Raw genomic sequence first — 19,847 nt, 5'->3', positions numbered from 1 at the left:
AAATTAGACATGTATACAAAGAGATGACAGAGCAAGGTGTTAGTAACAGTGACTAAAGCAGCTGCCTGAGAGATTTAGTGAGGAATGTGCATTCACACAGAAACATCCTGATTCAGCTTTTTTTTTTTTTTCTTGAATGATGCCAATAGAAAAGACAGGTTTTTTTTTTTTTTTTCCTTAAATACAGTACTAAAAAATTAGTGACACAGCATTAGTAGCGAGATTTCTCAAGTACATTAGGACATATGTGGTCATTTATCTTTGGTATTTTGTTATATCTAAAAATAAAGGGTCTATTAATATAATGAAAGATCTTCCAGTTCTAAACTTGAATGTGGTGGTGGTGAATTGCTTAGCACTTAGATCTGTTACTCCAAAATGGAACGTATTCAGATAACTGACTTTACTGTCAGGACACATGGACATATTGTCAGTCCCATAGGTAACCTGAGAAAAGTGTGCAATATAATCTTTTCTATGATTAGTAGAATCTTAATTGAACAAGGAAATCATCTTTACAGTTTTCTGAAAATTGATTTTATATATTGAAAGTAGAATTGTTGGCAGAAATCTTAGAATGTCTATTACATAGTAAATTGTTAGTGACTTGGACTAGAGCGCTAACCTGAATAAGAACTCCACTTTATTTTGTTTTTATCATTTTAAAGTCACACAATATAACACACTAGGTTAACAAAGTGCTAGCTAGTAAAAATCAAGCTTTAGCTGGGTTAATCATCTACTCCAAGAAAGCAGTGCCTGGTGTTCTAAAAAAAATCAAAGAGCAGTCTGTTTACTGGTACTAGGTGACTATATTAGAATCATGCAAGAAGCTGGTTAGAAATGCATATACATCATATTTCTTTTGCAAACAAGATTAGAATTAAACTTAAAAATTCTTCTTAAATAATTGAAGCATTTCCTCTTGCCCACTGCTTAGACTATGTATTTGCTTAGCAAATCCCTTTCCTTATATGTGTGTGTTTGTTTATTTGAGACAGAGTTTTGCTCTTGTTGCCCAGGCTGGAGTGCAATGGCTTAATCTTAGCTCACTGCAACCTCCACCTCCTGGGTTCAGGCGATTCTCCTGCCTCAGCCTCCACAGGACCAGGGATTACAGGCATGTGCCACCACACCTGGCTAATTTTATATTTTCAGTAGAGATGGGGTTTCACCATATTGGTCAGGCTGGTCTCGAACTCCTGACCTCAGGTACTCCACCTGCCTCGGCCTCCCAAAGTGCCGGGATTACAGGCGTGAGCCACTGCCCCCAGCCTCCTTATATGTTATGTAAATAATATTTAATCCACATTATCACAAATTCTGGATTTACAGCCTTAACGAGGCTCTACTGATTTTTACATTTAAAGTCTTCTATTTAAATATCACCTGTTTTAAAGCTGATATATTCTATTATAAAAAAGCCTGCCTATATAGTTATATAATTCCAGAATTTAAAATTCAAAAAAACTGCTGATGCTTTTCCAGAAATACACTAAAACTGTTTGTGATGCAAAGCATAATACAATATAAGGCAGGCTTGATTTTTGTTCACTCAAGAAAACATTACTGAAGGGACCCTTTTATATGGTTGGCTTTGTTGTCATCTTACGAATTAGCACATCTTAACAGGAACAAGGAGATCTGATTTTTGTTTAGTAGCTGGTGTTCAGATGATCATATGCAGTAAAAGTCTTTCAAATGTAACAAATCTGTTTTCTCAGATTGAGGAAATTCCTTTTTTAACTCTATTATCCCATTTTGCAGCATTGATTAGCTCCAGATTCCCTTTTGTAGAAACTCAGAGTCTTAAGGAATGCATTCTTTTGTCTTTTTAAAAATCTTTGCTCCTTTTGTCTTTTCCAACAGCTTTCCTGCCTATCTGAGTGGTAATTTAGGAATGTCTTAGACTAATTTGACAACTATTTTGATAAGGCCACCAGACAGGCAGTTTTTAAGTTAACCAGGTGTGCGCTGCCCTCTGATGGTGTATTTGGGTAAATGCAATGGATGTAAAAACCACTCTGGATTCCTTATGTCTTACATTGCTAGGGAAGTATAATGAAACTCTTCCATAGCAGAGTAGTGGCCTCTGTGGAATAGCGATCCTTAGAATTAGAGTAACTAGAGTATTCAAACGGCTTACATCTTTTAAAAATATCTCATATTTGACTATTTTTGCCAATACAGTCACAGATTATTATTCATTCAAAATATAATTTATGATAAAATTCAGAAAGCAGGTGATCAGAACCACAGTGTACTCCTTTAATGAAATGCTAGAGAGGTGGTAGACATTCTTCATATTTGTAGTGAATATTACTTTTTCCTTCGTTAGAAGTAACATCATCTCTGGCTAATATTTATTTTTTATTTTATTTTAGTTTTGAGACAAGAGTTTCACTCTTGTTGCCCAGGCTGGAGTGCAATAGTGCAATCTCGGCTCACTGCAATCTCCACCTCCTGGGTTCATGCAATTCTCCTGCCTCAGCCTCCCGAGTAGCTGGGATTACAAGCATGCACCACCACGCCCAGCTAATTTTTCATGTTTTTAGTAGAGATGGGGTCTCACCACGTTAGCCAGGCTGGTCTCTAACTCCTGACCTCAGGTGATCCACCCGCCTTGGCCTCCCAGAGTGCTGGGATTACAGGTGTGAGCCACTGCACTCGGCCTATTTATTTAGTTTTTGAGACAGGATGTCATGCTGTTGCCTAGGTGGCTATCATAGCTCACTTCAGCATCCAGTGCCTGGGCTCAAGTGATCCTCCTGCCTCAGCCTCTTGAGTGGCTGGGACTACAGGCACACACCACCACACCCTGCTAATTTTTAAAATTTTTGTAGAGATAGGGTCACGCTATTTTGCCTAGGCTGATCTTGAACTCCTGGCCTCAAGCGGTCTTCCTGCCTCGGCCTCCCAAAATATGGGGATTGGAGGTGTGAGCCACTGCTCCTAGCCAAGCTAATTATTATGATTTTGCATTTATTATTATAAGCACTTAGCTACATGTTATCCTTAAAGAATAAAAAACAAATTTCATATATAAAATGGTGATAGATTTAAAAAATTAAACTAAAATGTAGCTACATTGCTCTGACTCAATTGTCTTCTAAATCCCTGTTCTCAGGTCTACAGCCCTCCATTGTGTCAACTGTAGCCTGGCTGAGTCACGGATGTGTCTTGGCATGTACTTTGTAAAATGAAGGAGGTAGGTTGGGAGGCTGAGGAAGTCCCTTGTAGCTCTGAGATGCTGCTGGCTCTGAGTGATCTCCCCTGCTCCATCTAGGATCTATTCTGCTAGGCTCATTCTTGAAGGAATTAGGCCACTCTTGAAGGAACTTGTTGCTTTGGGAGGCATAAAAGATGACAGCTATGTGCATTAAGGAGCAGGCATTGTAGAACCCACAAAGCCATTGCTGTTTGGCCACCAGGGTTTGTCTAAACCATTCAACAGTCAAGTTACTAAACTTCTATTTTGTGTCAGAAACTGTGTTAGGCAGCAGGGGGAAAAAGGTGAACAGAGAAAATGTGGTCTCTGCTTCATGGAGGAAGATAAGCATATTTAATAAGCAACTACAATGAAGTGTCACGATGGCGATGGTGATGATGATGGTGATGGTGATGATGACAGCATCTAGTACTTATTTATTGCTTACGATGTGTCAGGCACTGTATAGGCACTTAATATACATTCTCTTCTATAACCCTGTTTTATTAATCTCACTTTACGTATAAGGAAAGGGGAACTTAGGTTAAGTAACTTGACAAACTCCACTAGGAGGTAGAGGTACAATTTGAATCCAGGACTGTATGGTCCAAGGGCCGAGTTGAACTTGCAGAGTTATCACTGTATTGCCTCCTATGATAGGGAAAGTGTAGGGTGTCACAGGACCTCATAGCGGAAGTTAATTAAATTAAATTAGACTGAATCTAACTAACCATACACAACTAAATCTAATTAACATAACTAAATCTAAGAGACAAGGGAGTACTTCCTGGAGGTTGTGATATCTAGGCTGACATCTAACAAAATGAGTTAGTCAAGTAACTTCTTTGTAACTACAAACTTTCTATGGTCTTTAGTAACAGTAATAAGACATTTTTTCATAAAATTAAAGTGTTTATTTGAAATGATCAGAATGGAATTAGAAAATGCTGTACATTTATATAAGGCCACAGGCTTGAGAAATGTCATAGCATACTCAAGAGATTATGTATTTTTTTAGAGACAAGCTCTTGCTGTGTCGCCCAGGCTGTAGTGCAGTGAGTTCAAGCAATCCTCCTGCCTCAATCTCGTGAGTAGATGGGACTACAAGTGTGTACCACCGTGCCCAGCTCAAGAGATTACTAATGCCTCAAGGGCAGGGATGAATATGGAATACTATAGCTCAAAGCATCCATAGGTCTGTCTTGATATGCACAAGAAGAGTACCCTTGTATAACATTCCTCCATAAACAAGGGCCTCATGTAGAAGTGAAGATAGAAAAGAAAGGGAGAAACAAGAGAGGAAACTATTTTCTGAATCAACAGGATGTAATCTTTCCTATAGACTTTACAGTTGTTATCTGTTTTAAGACAGGGTCTTGCTATATTGTCCAGCCTGGTCTTGAACTCCTGGGTTCATGTGATGCTCCCACTTCAGCCTCTAAAACAGCTGGGTCGACAGGCTCGCACTATTCCTACATGGAGGAAAATAAGTGTTTTTGATAATATGGGAGTATATCATAGTCTCACATATATATATATTTTTATTTAACTTCTTTTTATCATCTCTCCTGCCAGAAACAAACACAGAATTTGCCATCACAGTAGGTGCTCTACAAGCCTCCACTGATTAATCCAAGATCACTATGTGTATTAACTTGCCCAAGGTCACTATGTGTATTAACTTGCCCAAGGTTAGGAAGTGACAGAAAAAGGATTTAAATTTAGCCTCTTTAATGCTAAGGCTGCTTTTCTATTCACTCCTCTGGATGCTTCTCAAGTTGACACCAGCTACCTCTAGAAAATATCAGGGTCACAGAGTCAAAGAAACAGAAGGAACTTCGCCAGAGATTTGAGATACTGATATTAAGGCAACCAACGCTCTCAAAAACACAAAGCAAAATGAAGGGTAGATGACTGAAGATAATATTCAGTTTTTAAAAAGAGGTGGCTGAAAATAATACATTTCATTGGCAGGGGGAGAAAGTTTTGCTGTGTGGTTTTCTCTCGGGCTTCTATTATTTATAAAATTTTCAATGCAATTTAGAAAACTAACTAATTTTCTTTTGTTTTCTTTGAGACAGGGTTTCGCTCTTGTCGCCCAGGCTGGAGTGCAATGGCATGATCTTGGCTCTCTGCAACCTCCGCCTCCCGGGTTCAAGTGATTCTCCTGCCTCAGCCTCTTGAGTAGCTGGGATTACAGGCACGCACCGCCATGCCTGGCTAATTTTTATAATTTTAGTAGAGACGGGGTATCGCCATGTTGGCCAGGCTGGTCTTGAACTCCTGACCTCAGGTGATCCACCTGCCTCGACCTCCCCAAGTGTTGGGATTACAGGCGTGAGCCACTGCGCCCAGCCAAACTACCCAATTTTCTAAAAGTTAATGCCTTAGGGAGTCCAGGAGCCCACTGGTGGCTGTTTGGGATGGGGAGGAGACAGGGAACATTTCCATGTTTTGGCTTCACACCCGGCCCAGATGGCAGTAGTAGGCACTGGTGAGCACCATGTGGGTGAAAGCCCATCTGTGGAGACCAAACCAAGCCAGGATGAGTAGTGAGGCTGCAGAGGTGGCTTCTTTGGGGCCTAAGTGCTCTGGGGCAGGCTCAGCAGCAGCTATTTGTGGCAAACAGTCTCCTGTAGCATCGCTTGACCCCACCTCCTCGTTTTCCTGACTTGAGAACTAATGCATCCCTACTTTTTCATGAGATCGTACTTTCTCCACCACATCTCTTTCCCTCATGACCATAAACACCTCCGGGTGCTGCACATATTCCCATGAAAACTATCTCTGTCCTCTGAGTTCTCCTCAGGCCAAGTATCCAAGTTCTTTTCTTTTCTTTCTTTCTTTTTTTTTTTTTTTTGAGATGGGAGTCTCGCTCTGTTGCCCAGGCTGGAGTGAAGTGACGCGATCTTGGCTCATTGCAAACTCCGCTTCCCAGGTTCAAGTGATTCTTGTGTTTCAGCCTCCAGAGTAGCTGGGATTACAGGCACGCGCTGCCATGCCTGGCTAATTTTTGTATGTTTAGTAGAGATGGGGTTTCACCATGCTGGCCAGGCTGGTCTCGAACTCCTGGCCTCAAATGATCTACCTGCCTCGGCCTCTGAAAGTGCTGGGATTATAGGTGTGAGCCATCAGGCCCAACCCCGTTTCTTCCTTTTAAGATGTGATGTCAGTTTCCCTCAATCTTCTCTTGCTCTCTGACCTTGTTCCAGTTTGTGCACATCCTTCTAAAAATGAGGTGGTAAGAAAGGAAATCATGTGTGGTAAGATATGCCTGGTGAAAAGTACAGTGGCACTGTCTTGTCTCATCTGAGACATCCCAGTCCTATTAAAACAGCAGAAACCTCATGGCATTTCACATCACACTGCTATTTCCATTGAGCTGGCTTTGTTTACAGATAGTGCTATCAAGTCATTCTTCCTCCATCTTACAATGCTTGGAATTCCAGCACAATATTTCGTATCCATTTAAACTTTATGTTTAAAATACATGTGAAATATTTCACCTCTTCCTATCTGATGAATATTTTGGATCCTATTCCGTCATTTAGCATTTCTCTCTCAAATCAGAAAATGTGAGAATCATGACCTTGATAGCTTTATGTAAGATTAGCAATTAATAATAAGGTCACGCTATGTGAAGATCATATTTCATAAATATAGGTCAATGAATTTGGACCCTTTGCATATATCATTCAGTTAGTTATGAGTCTACATAATTATATTATCCTCTAGAATTGATTTCTCATTTGTCTCAAGAATATTAAAAAAAAAATGTCTGGTTAGTTGCTTGCCCAAGTTCAGACACATTATTTTACCATTTCTCTGGTCTTATGAGATAGAGAATGTGGGTAGTCCAGTTCAAGTTATTCTTGACGAACTCACACTGGCTTTTAACAATCCCCATTCTATGGAGAGCATTTGTAACTCATCCATTTCCAGAAATTTGCCCAGGATGAGGCTCAAGTTCGTTGGTCTACAGTTTAGAGAAACTTTTCTTCTCCACTGTGTAAAAAACTGTATTTTTACGTTTCTTCTTCTGACATATATAGGTACTAATCCTCTTACTTAAATATTCTATTTCTCCTCAGGCACCTCTTCCTCTATCTTTCATAAGTTCATGATTTTTCAGTCTCTTTCCTTCAACAAGTGAGAAAAAAAGGGATGTGTGCTTTCTTCTTCTCCTTTCCTGTTTTGAAAATGGGCAATTCATATACTTATATATATATATATATATTTTTTTTTTTTTCTTTTTTTTGAGATGGAGTCTCACTCTGTCGCCCAGGCTGGAGTGCAGTGGCGCGATCTCGGCTCACCGCAAGCTCCGCCTCCCGGGTTCATGCTTCTCCTGCCTCAGCCTCCCGAGTAGCTGAGACTACAGGCGCCCACCACCACACCTGGCTAATTTTTTTGTATGCTTAGTAGAGATGGGGTTTCACCGTGTTAGCCAGGATGGTCTTGATCTCCTGACCTTGTGACCTACCTGCCTCGGCCTCCCAAAGTGCTGGGATTATAGGTGTGAGCCACTGCGCCCAGTCCATACACACATATTCTTTTTTTTTTTTTTTTTTTGAGACGGAGTCTCACTCTGTCACCCAGGCTGAAGTGCAGTGTCCTTATCTCGGCTCACTGTAACCTCTGCCTCCTGGTTCAAGCAATTCTCCTGCCTCAGCCTCCCGAGTAGCTGGGATTACAGGCACGCACCACTGGCTACTTTTTTATACTTTTTTGGTAGAGATGGGGTTTCACCATATTGGCCAGACTGGTCTCAAACTCCTGACCTTGTGATCCGCCCACCTCGGCCTCCCTAAGTGCTGGGATTACAGGGGTGAGCCACTGCACCCAGCCTTATATTCTTAAAAATAGGCAGGAGAAATGGAAGTTGATGATATAAGGAACATGCATGCCTCTTGATGAGACTCTTAGTTATTATCTTTGCTAACTTGGTGTGCTCTTTCCAAGATTGTTTATAAAAAAGGTTTAATACATTTATTTGAACAACTGCTATCATAGAACATTGCTGCTACTATCTATTTGAAAGTAAATACATTCAAATAGATACCACTGCTATGGTTTGAATATCCCCTCCAAAATTCATGTTGACGCTTCATCTCCAATGTGGCAGTATTGAGAGGTGGAACTTTTTAAGAGGTGATTGGATCATATGGGTCTGCCCTCATGAATAGATAAATCCATTCGTGAATTAATGGATTAATGGGTTAATGGACTGATGGATTATGATGGGAGTGGAATTGGTGGCTTTATAAGAGGATGACAGACCTGACTTAGCACGTCCAGCCCCCTTGCCGTGTGATGCCCTGCACCACTTTGGGACTCTGCAGAGTCCTCACCAGCAAGAAGGCTCTCACCATGACCTTGGACTTCTCAGCCTCCATAATTGCAAATTACAAATTCCTTTTCTTTATAAATCACCCAGTTTCAAGTATTCTGTTATAAGCAACAGAAAATGGACTAAGACAACCACTTTAGACCAAAAATCTTATAAACTTGGAGTAAACAGTCAATATTCATTAAAGACCTTTCAATAAGAACAGATGATTAACAGTAGAAAAACAAGAACATTTAATTTTGAAAGCGTTAACTAGGAAATTGACAGAGCATTATAGATTGTCCTAAAATTAACACTCCATAGTTAAGATCAAAGCACAGAGACATCCTCTTTTAGTCCTTACGGGAAGGAAAAGATACCTCTCTTCCTTATTTTTCCAAACCTGGCCATGTTCTCCCAAACTATTCATTAATTGAAATTTTAGGCAATGACAAAAAAGGAAGAGCAGGCAGAAGAAATGTAGAAGAAAGAAGAACGGATGAGAAATAATGGTAATATGTAATGCTTATAAAAAGTGCTATATATATATATTTGCAGACAATTTGCATGCAAAAGCTCTTGAATCCTTGTAAAAACTCTGAGATATATTTTATTTTTGTTTAGAAATGAGAAACTAAGTTTATGCAAGGTCACTTTCTGTATTACCTTTTTTTTTTGAGATGGAGTCTCACTCTGTTGCCAGGTTGGAGTGCAGTGGTGCAATCTCGGCTCACTGCAACCTCCACCTCCCGAGTTCAAGCGATTCTCCTGCCTCAGCCTCCTGAGTAGCTGGGACTACAGGTGCACAGCACCATGCCCAGTTAAATTTTGTATTTTTAGTAGAGACAGGGTTTTGCCATGTTGGCCAGGATGGTCTACAACTCTTGACTTCCTGATCCACCTGCCTCGGCCTCCCAAAGTGCTGGGATTACAGGTGTAAGCCACTGCACCTGGCCTCTGTATGACTTTTATAATGAACAAAAGCTTTTTAGTGCCTAGAAAACTCAATTGAGACCAGGAGCAGTGGTTCATGCCTGTAATCCCAGCACTTTGGGAAACTGAGGCTGGCAGATAGCTTCAGTTCAGGAGTTCAAGACCAGCCTGGCCAACATGGTGAAACCTCATCTCTACTAAAATAACAAAAATTCTGGCCATGGTGGTGCTTGCTTGTAGTCCCAGCTACTTAGGATGCTGAAGCATGAGAACTGCTTGAACCCAGGAGGTGGAGGTTGCAGTGAGCCGAGATTGCACCACCGCACTCCAGCCTGAGTGACAGAGCGAGACTGTGTCTCAAAACAAAAAACAAAAACAAACAAAATTCAACTGAAATTGGTAGCCATAATCCCCATTTTACAGATTAGAACACTGAGGGTCAGAAGGGTTACGTGATTTTCTTAGGTCCTATGGAGAGAGTGGCAGGGTGAGAACTTGGGCCCAGGTTTCTGGCTGTCCACACACGCCCTTTCAGTGGAGTGGCCCATGATGTTATAGACTGAATTGTGTTCCCCTAAATTCATATACTGAAGCCTTAACTCTCAGAACCTTAGAATGCAACTGTATTTGAACACAGGACCTTTACAAGAGGTGATTAAATTAAAGTGACACTGTGAGAGTTGGCCCTAATCCAATCTGATTGGTGTCCTTGTAAAGGAGAGAGGATTAATACATACAGAGAGACACCAGGGATGCAGTGCACAGAGGAAAGACCACGTGAGGACAGTGAGAAGGTGGCCTTCTGCAATCCAAGGAGGGAGACCTCAGGAGAAAACAGACCTGCAGACACCTCGATTTTGAACTTCGGGCCTCCAGAACTGTGAGAAAATAAACTTCTGTTGTTTAAGGCATCCAGTGTGTGGTCATGTGATGGAAGCCCCTGCATACTAACACAGTCTTTGATTCTTGCTCCAAAGTAGAAGCAGTTAGTGCTCCTTTTTACTCTGCCGAGAGTACTTCTTCAGTCTAAATAAACCCAGAACAGCCCAAATTCTCTCAAATCATTCAAAACTAAGCAATCCAAGAGCTGAATTAAAAAGTTTCAATTCAAGGAAACTCAAAGTGAAAAAGATATATACAAAAGGCAGGAAGCACAAATTATGAAGGATAATCTGGGGCCGGCCGTGGTGGCTCATGCCTGTAATCCCAGCACTTTAGGAGGCCAAGGCAGGTGGACCACCTGAGGTCAGGAGTTCGAGACCAGCCTGGCTAACATGGTGAAACCCCATTTCTACTAAAAATACAAAAAATTAGCCGGGCGTGGTGGCGTGCACCTGTAATCCCAGCTACTCGGGAGGCTGAGGCAGGAGAATTGCTTGAACCCGGGAGGTGGAGGTTGCAGTGAGCCGAGATGGCGCCATCACACTCCAGCTTGGGCAACAACAGTGAAACTCCGTCTCAAAAAAAAAAAAAAGAAGGAGAATCTGCATTCAAATTTAGCGGATTCTTTCTTAGCAAAACCACTGTAGACAGAAGTGTGAAAGTGGTCAAAACAGTGGTACTGGGGAAAACTAAACTGACGGGAGCGGAATGTGAGGAGTTTGTGTTAGTAGAAAACATAAATGTCCATATACTGTGCACTGATGTGGAGATAGAAAAGTTGCACAGTTATAAAAGTCTCCCACACCCAGGAATTCTGATAATAGCACAAAGGTGCTCTCCATAACCAGTTACTAACACGCTTACATGTACTGGGGTCTTAAGTGAGGGTACACCACAATAATTTCCTTGCATTTGCCAATGATACTTCTGCAGCCATTTCCTATGGCCTCTCAGCTTTCTTCTTTTTTTTTTTTGAGATGGAGTCTCACTCTGTCACCCAGGCTAGCGTGCAGTAGTGTGCTCTCGGCTCACTGCAACCTCTGCCTCCCAGGTTCAGGCAATCCTCCCACCTCAGCCTCCCCAGTGCCACTATGCCCAGCTTATTTTTTTTAACTTTTTGTAGAGACAGGGTTTTGCCATGTTGCCAAGGCTGCTTTTGAACTCCTGCGCTCAAACGATTCGCTTACCTTAGCTTCCCAAAGCGCTAGGATTACAGGCATGAGCCACTGCACCTAGCCCTCTTTATTCTCTATTCTCTCTCCTCTGTGCTCCTCAGCTCTTCTCCATTTCAGCATGAAATTTAGAGTCCATCAGAAAGACCTCTGTCTCTCTGTTAGATTCCAGCTCCAACAACCAGTAGCTAGGGACACTGAAGAAGTGACTTAACTGTTCTGAGCCTCAGTTTTTCTGTTAAGTGAGAACATTAAATACCAATCCTGCAGGGTTCACATGAAGATCAGGTGAGAGAATGTTTGTGAAAGCATGCAGCCCTGAGTCCATCCATTAGACATGATGGACAAAGGAAAGGGAGGAATCGAATGCCCTTAAGGTTTTCAGCTTCAAGAAACAAAGTAAATGCTATTAACAACGATGAAATAAGAAAGGTCAAAATGGATCATAGGAAAAATTCATTTCAACAAGCTATTCCTCCTATCATTATATTCATCGGAAATGCTCTTGTCTATCAGACCATGCAAGGTCAAATTTCAGTCATTATTTCTGGTTACCCCAAAAGGAGGTGTCTGCTTCTTGCAGACTCCTTTAGCACTTCTCTCATCTCCTTCGGCATTTCTTTATTTCTTTCTTTTTTTTTTTTGAGACAGAGTCTTGCTCTGTCACCCAGGAGTGCAGTGGCGTGATCTCCATCTCAGCTCACTGCAATCTTCACCTCCCAGGTTCAAGTGATTCTTATGCCTCAGCCTCCCGTGTTGCTGGGGTTACACGTGCACGCTACCACACCTAGCTAAATTTTGTATTTTTAGTAGAGACAAAGTTTCACCATGTTGCCCAGGCTGGTCTCGTACTCCTGACCTCAAGCAATCCGTCTGCCTCAGCCTCCCAGAGTGCTGGGATTACAGGCGTGAGCCACTGTGCCCAGCTTCCTTTGGCATTTCTTATAGAACTCTAGACCCCTGCTTCCCTTGCAGTATATCTATTCTCCCTAGCCACACTGTGCAGCTCCTTGAGAGCAGGCAGGACCCTGCCTTATAATTCTTCAATTCCCCACAACACTTTGCTAGGGAATTTATGTGGTGCAAACCACCTCCCTTAAAAAAATCCTTGGATTTATTTATTAGTATCATCAATGTCATTGTTTAATTAATTCACTTGAAGGGAGAGTTTACAATTTAGACATTCCTGTCATTGTAACAACATCTTTCTAACAAAAGGAATAAGAATGGATAAATATTATCTGATAAAGATTTTAAGGTGAATTTAGTGTTATCAGATGATCAATTCTTCTTCTTTGGTAACTGTAAGACTTTGATATATAAACCTTGAAAATAATTTTTAAATTGCCATCATTTAAGATGTGCCAGATAACATAAACAGTAAATTATTCCTCACTAAATCTACAAAATGATTAATAATGTTAGTGAATTAACAGAAAGGTTAATGGAAAGAAGCATCAAAGTACATTCTCCTTGTAGTAACATTTAAACAGTCCTATGTATTCCTAAACAAATAAACTAAAAAACGCACATATAGAGAGTTTAGAAATAATAAAAAAAACTGAGAAAGAAATATTATATATAAAAGAAGAGCATGAGATAGAAACATTTACATAAATATTAACAGTAGCTAGAAAATAACTACTTTCAGAAATCTAATGATGAATTTAATGGTACACTGATATGAATAAAAATGGAGAGCTGTGAAGCACTGTCAGCATTTTATAATCAAACACATAAAGTTGGCTATCTCATCCCTTTTCACCAAACGTATTACATCCCGTTAAAACATTAGTTATTCTGAAAGTACCCACAGATGATAGTGTAATTTCTGACTTATCAGGGGTGAAATCTGCTAATTTATATCACCAAACACTTCAGACATATTTACATCAGTTTTTAACACAGCAAAGTCTATGATAGCGTATGCTCTTGATAGTCAGAAACAATCATTCTTCATTAATAAATTTCCAGAGAACAAAAAGAAGGAATTGTTGAAACACATCAAAAAGTTTCAATATAGACAATGCAAAAATAAGACCTGGTGACAAATCTTAAAAAGCATCTGGCTCTTCCTTCACATAAATAACAACTGCATATAGTTCATCACACTTCAGTGACAAGCATGAAAGTCGTCTTCAACAATGTAGAATGACAGCATGCCTTGCTAAGTAGAGAGGGAGCATTTTTAGATTTTTCAGTGGTTATAGATTTGACAAAACTTTTCACCCATCTTCCCATTTGCTGTCCTGATGAATATCGGATGACTAGCTGATAAAACAAAGCAATATTCATGCAAAAATCTATTTTTATTTCAAATCTTGCAAAAGAGAAATATAAAAATGCCCTGCAGTACAGTCAGCTTTCTGTTTCTGAACAACTTATAATTAAATCGTGAGCATGTGTGTTATCAATAGCCTATGGTAGGAAATACATGGAGGATAAATGGGGTGAGGGTAATTAAATACAGTGGCACCAAGAGGTAAAAGTACATTTTGCTGCCAGATTCTTACACCAATTAAAAACCTTCAAAAAATAACCTTTTGTTTAGAAATGACCTTCTCAAGAGCAACGCCAGCTGGCACAGAGTTAACTCAAGGTGGTACGATGGTCTGTTCTTGTTAAGCAAAGTCAATAACAGCACATATCTAATGAAGACCAGCTGTACCTCTGAAATGTCAGAATTGATGCATCATCAAAAAGAAAAGAGAAATAAGTTAAACTACAACCAATAATTCACTAAAAAGATCAATTATAAAAATAGATCCCAAACAAGAAAAACATGAGACACCACTCAATGAAATGTGTTTGATCTTCTTGTTTAATATTTTCTTCATTTCTTTTAATCATTAAAAAAATTACACTAGAAAATATTCTGAGAGTTTCAGGGCGTCTTCTTCTGTAAATCAATGGATCTGAAAATTATAGACTTTCACCAATGTCCGTTGTTTCTTGGCTTTTTTTTTTTTCATTTTTAAGGAAATAGGAAATACTTATAACACGTAATCCACATTTTTGGTGGGAGAAACAATTCAGTTATCTCAAGTTTCAAAATGCCTTGTCTTCACAAGCAAATTAAACCATAAGTATAACTTGGTTAAAGGAAAAGAAAAATGTTTAAATACTAGATATCTTGAAAATCTAAGTTTACAGAAGATGCTTATTCATTTTCAAAGAAAAGAATAAGAATTTCCAATGACCATCTTCCTAATGTAAAAGTATTTGATTCGTAGAAATTTAACTGAAGCGAAGCTACTCAGGAACAAATGTATTAAGAAAAATAAGGTTCACCTTCAGGTTTATAGCCAACTTACCTCTTTTTGCTTTTGATGTCAAGTAGTGCATAAAAAGAGAAAAAAATTTATGTTTAACTGATTCTAATGTCAATACATAATGGCTTATTCCATAAATACCTTCTCAGAGTAAAGGACCTCAGAACTAGTCTTTTAAAAGATTCTATGGTTAGAGGTGAAGTTTGGCCAGAAGCAAACAGTAGCCCTTCCTACTTTAAATTTCTTTCTTTTCTTCTTTTTATTTTTTAGAGACTGGGTCTTGTTCTGTCACCCAGGCTGGAAAGCAGTGGCACGATCTCGGCTCACTGCAGCCTCTGACTCCCAGGCTCAAGTGATCCTCGCACCTCAGCCTCCTGAGTAGCTGGGATCATGGGTGTGCCTCACATCCCTGGCTTCTATTCTAAATGTACAATTCCAGTTCTTATGATCCAAGCTGATCACAGACTAATTTTCTCTTTGTAGTAAGACACAATCTGAAGTGCAATGAAGAACTGGCAGGCAAGGCTCAGTTTACAGCAAAAGAATGGACTAGATATGGACGAGATGATCAGCATCAGAGCAGCAAAAAGGTCCTTAAGATGAGGAAATGTGTCTCCTTAAACTAAAAAACAAAACAAACAAACAAAAAACCACCAATTTTTCTTTTTTTTTGAGACGGAGTTTTACTCTGTCGCCAGGCTGGAGTGCAGTGTTGCAATCTCAGCTCACTGCAACCTCAGCTTCCTGGGTTCAAATGATTCTCCTGCCTCAGCTTCCCAAGTAGCTGGGATTACAGGCACGTGCCACCATGCCTGGCTAATTTTTTTGTATTTTTAGTAGAGATGGGGTTTCACCATGTTGGCCAGAATGGTCTCCATCTCTTGACCTCGAGATCCACCCACCCCGGCCTCCCAAAGGGCTGGGATTACAGACGTGAGCTACCGCACCTGGCCAAAAACACCAATTTTTATATTCACTAAGAACAACCTTTTTTTTTTTTTTTTTTTTGAGACAGAGTCTTGCTCTGTCACCCAGGCTAGAATGCAGTGGCACGATCTTGGCTCACTGTAACCTCCACCTCCCAGGTTCAAGCGATTCTTCTGCCTCAGCTTCCTGAGTAGCTGGGATTACAGGCGCCCGCCAGTGCGCCCGGCTAATTTTTGTATTTTTAGTAGAGACGGTGTTTCACCATCTTGGCCAGGCTGGTCTTGAACTCCTGATCTTGTGATCCACCCGCTTTGGCCTCCCAGAGTGCTGGGATTACAGGCGTGAGCCACTGCGCCTGGCCAACTTTTGTTTTTGTTTTTAAGACGGAGTCTGGCTCTGTAGTACAGGCTGGGAGTGCAGCGGTGCGATCTTGGCTCATTGCAACCTCCGCCTCCTGCGTCCTTGTTCAAGCAATTCTCCTGCCTCAGCCTTCTGAGTAGCTGGGATTACAGGAACGCACCACCATGCCCAGATAATTTTTGTATTTTTAGTAGAGACAGGGTTTCACCATATTGGCCAGGCTGGTCTTGCACTCCTGACCTCATGATCCGCCTGCCTCGGCCTCCCAAAGTGCTGGGATTACAGGCATGAGCCACCACGCCTGGCCAAAAATAACTTTAGTTAAAATGACAGTCCTGCTCTAGATCATTATTCTGCAAAATAAATATATGTATTTTCATATAAGTCTTAAATGCAAATTTTTCTTTTCTTTTTTCTTTCTTTTCTTTGAGACAGAGTCTTGCTCTGTTGACCAGGCTGAAGTGCAGTGGGTGCCATCTCTGCTCACTGCAGCCTCCACCTCCCAGGTTCAAGCGAATTCTCCCGCCTCAGCCTCCTGAGTAGCTGAAATTACAGGCGTGCGCCACCATGCCTGGCTACTTTTTGTATTTTTAGTAGTCAGGGTTTCACCATGTTGGCCAGGCTGCTCTCGAATTCCTGACTTTAAGCGATCCACCCACCTCGGCTTCCCAAAGTGCTGGGATTACAGGCGTGAGCCACCACACCCAGCCACAAAATTTTCAAGTTATAGAAGTTGTTTTTTTTTTTTTAAGTAATTATTTTAAGAGTAACAATCTAATCTAGCCCTGAGAATCATCACTGACTAATTCAGTCACACAAGAGGGCCAGCACCAGAAGCGGTCCCTCAGAAGATCTCATCTGTGGACTGGGCACACTGAAGTGACGTAAATCATCTATATGCCAAAAAAGAAAAAGAAAATCTCTGAGATCCAGTAAGACTAAAGTTAAAATAAACTTGGCTATCGCATGTACAGTTCACAAAAAAACTTTAAATTTGTGGTATGGAGAGTATATCAATGACTATTATTGGCTGAGAGGTGACAAAGGACAATGAACGTAGTGGTTCCATGGCATCTTTATGACTTTACACTTTTTGAAGAAAACAAAGAATGGAATAGTCAACCATTTTGAGTTGTGCTTTTCCTTTTTCCTCTCGTACCTTTCCGGCAAAATACACTGGGGAAACTGCCAGGAAAATTGAGTAAGATCAATAGACGACTAAAGAGATGGGTGTGGAGGACAGAACACAGAGCTATGCAAGAGGAGTCCCAGAGGGTGGCAGCAACGCTTCCCTGCTCTATAATGAGTGTGGTGCGCCAGGAATCTTTGCTGGTTGATGAGCTATATAAGTTTAATTACTAGGTCACTTTAAGTAGTCTAGGTATAAGTGCTATGAAACTATATTTTCACTACATCATTTCTTTCTTTCTATTTATTTATTTAGGCACTGTCACCCAGGCTAGAGTGCAGTGGTGCGATCACAGCTCACTGCAGCCCCCACCTCCTGGGCTCAAGCAGTTCTCCCACCTCAGCCTCCTCTGAAACTATAGGCAGCTAATTTTTGTATTTTTTGTAGAGACAGGGTTTCACCATGTTTCCCAGGTTGGTCTTGAACTCCTGGGCTCAAGTGATCCACCCACCTCGGCCTCCCAAAGTGCTGGGATTACAGGCGTGAGCCACCGCGCCCAGCTCACTGCATCATTTAAAGTAAAGGAACGGGAAGGAGCAAGCCTGGGCGTTCCATGAACATTCTAACTGCACATCAGTTGAGCTATGCTCACAGCTGGAGCTCAGGCTGCCCTGCCCAGCTCCCTCAGAGCTCAGGAGAACCACTGCCGCCAGATTCAGTGTGTAGAAAGGTCAATTTTCCTAACCATTTACAATGCCTCAGTGCACTTTAGGTGGCTGTCATGTTGACGGACATTCCGGAATTAAATCAGTGGCTTCCATATGCCATGTAACAATATCGGTATACTTTTAGATATCAAATCCTGCCCATTTTGAGAGAGAAATCAAAGTGTTGGCACGTTGTCAGAATTCAGCAAGAACTCAGGAACATCACTACTCCTTCCTGCCTTGTCTACTCAGTTCACAACACATAGTCACTTTAAATCATCAAAAAGTTTGTTTTACATATTAATGGGAATTTTCCTTTTTTTTTTTTTTGAAAAAACATTCCCTTTTCTTGGGAACTATACTATATGGTGCTGAAATATCATAACATTTATTTAGAAGCACAGATTTTACACAGTGACCTCCGGAGCCAGTCATGGACAGAATAACTTGAATTCATAGCATCAGAGAGTCTCAGACCTGGGAGATGCCCTTCCGGGATTTCTTCACCATAGGCTCTCCTTTTACATTTATGAGGAGAAATGGACAGATAAGTAGTTGGTTAACCTAGAGACTGGCTTCCCTGGGTACCTACTGTGACTTTCTCTTAATATGTTTTCTTAGTATTCTTTGCAGATAGGAGAAGTCCCTTTGTAAGGTATAGTTTGGATATACCATCTCAGATAATGCCTTATAATCAGAGGGTTTGTTGTAATAGAGGTGGCTGTTATGTAGGTACGGTGGGGGCAAATAGCAGAATATAATAGACTGATGTCAGCAGATGGGATTAAATAGGTATGAGGACAGCATAGAAGACACTGATGGCTCTCTTCCTCTGGACTACAACAAATGGCCCTAGCTGCCCAACAGAACTCTTTGCTTGCAGAGCTTTGGGATATGAAGGCAAGGCAATGTTATAGGTAGATTGTTCGGCACCCAACTCCCTGGGAAGATACCAAAGAAACTGTGGATTTGGTGTTGTAGGCTAGTGACTGCTGGTTGGTAGAATAAAGGCTATTCTCTGTCTTGAGCGTGGAGAGCACACACAGGTAGAAGGTGGTGAGATTAAAATGTATAATTGTTTTATTCTGGATTTAGACTAGTTTGTTATTACTGGGTGGAGGCTGCTCACTTCAGTGAGTCTGAGGCAGTATCTGTGATCTAGAAACGAATCCTAGAAATGTCTCTTTCAGCTTGAGTATCTGCCTGCTAAGATACATATATATGAGCTAGAAAGCATCATTTGGGGTTTGGGCAGAGTCAAGAGAGGCAGACAGTTTTTGCCTGGAATGTCCTGGGCCTCATGTATGTCTCAGCCCACCCTTTCCTCCCTGTTACTCATCTGGACACAGTCACCTTCTAGAGGCCGCTATCTTTAGCACTGTATGGGTGGACTTAGGTGAACATAAGTACGAACTAATTACTCTTGCTCTTAAATATGTAACAATTAAGAATATCAAATAAGTACTTCTTTCCTAAAAATTGTAGTTTTTCCTCCTAAGGATTTAAATATATTAGGAACTTACAATTTCCATGGATTTAATAAAATTTTAACAAAATCGAAAAGACTTTAAAATTACATAATGATACTGAAATAGTCAATATGGATTGAAAAGTATGATCTAATATAATATACAGTTTCTTGCTACAGAGTTTTTCATATTGATCTCTTCATTAATTAAAAGGTTTCATCCTTTCATCATAGCTTATTTTGCTTACAATGCTCAGGTTTTGAATATGAAATCTTTTAAGGAGACATAATTTCTGGACAGGAATACCTGACAGAGAACAGTAAACAAAAACAAAAATAAAACAAAACAAAAACACGAACAGGACCATGGTCATTAGATGTTCTACTAAGTATTGCATTTTTGTTGACTGGGTCCAATTTGTAGCATGGAATGGTTTACTCAGTATTATCTTTATCTTCT

The 19,847-nt window shown here is 40.6% G+C and overlaps 1 protein-coding gene across 10 annotated transcripts in view; it reads right to left on the bottom strand.

The window, feature by feature from the left end:
- Positions 1 to 19,847, bottom strand: part of BICD1 (BICD cargo adaptor 1) — a 276,025-nt gene that overhangs the window by 16,775 nt on the left and 239,403 nt on the right. Inside the window, exon 8 of one of the 10 annotated variants that reach the window (XM_073020610.1) lies at positions 4 to 4,680. The exons of the other annotated variants lie outside the window; for them this stretch is intronic. Coding sequence (XP_072876711.1) covers positions 4,675 to 4,680 — 6 coding nt within the window. The 3' untranslated portion in view covers positions 4 to 4,674. Of the gene's footprint in view, positions 1 to 3; positions 4,681 to 19,847 lie in introns of those variants that run through there. 10 annotated transcript variants of the gene reach the window in all.

Source organism: Chlorocebus sabaeus, chromosome 11 (genome assembly GCF_047675955.1).
Source record: "Chlorocebus sabaeus isolate Y175 chromosome 11, mChlSab1.0.hap1, whole genome shotgun sequence".
NCBI lineage: Eukaryota > Metazoa > Chordata > Mammalia > Primates > Cercopithecidae > Chlorocebus > Chlorocebus sabaeus.
The sequence above is the reverse complement of the archived record's forward strand: the minus strand, read 5'-3'. Positions and strand labels throughout refer to the sequence as shown.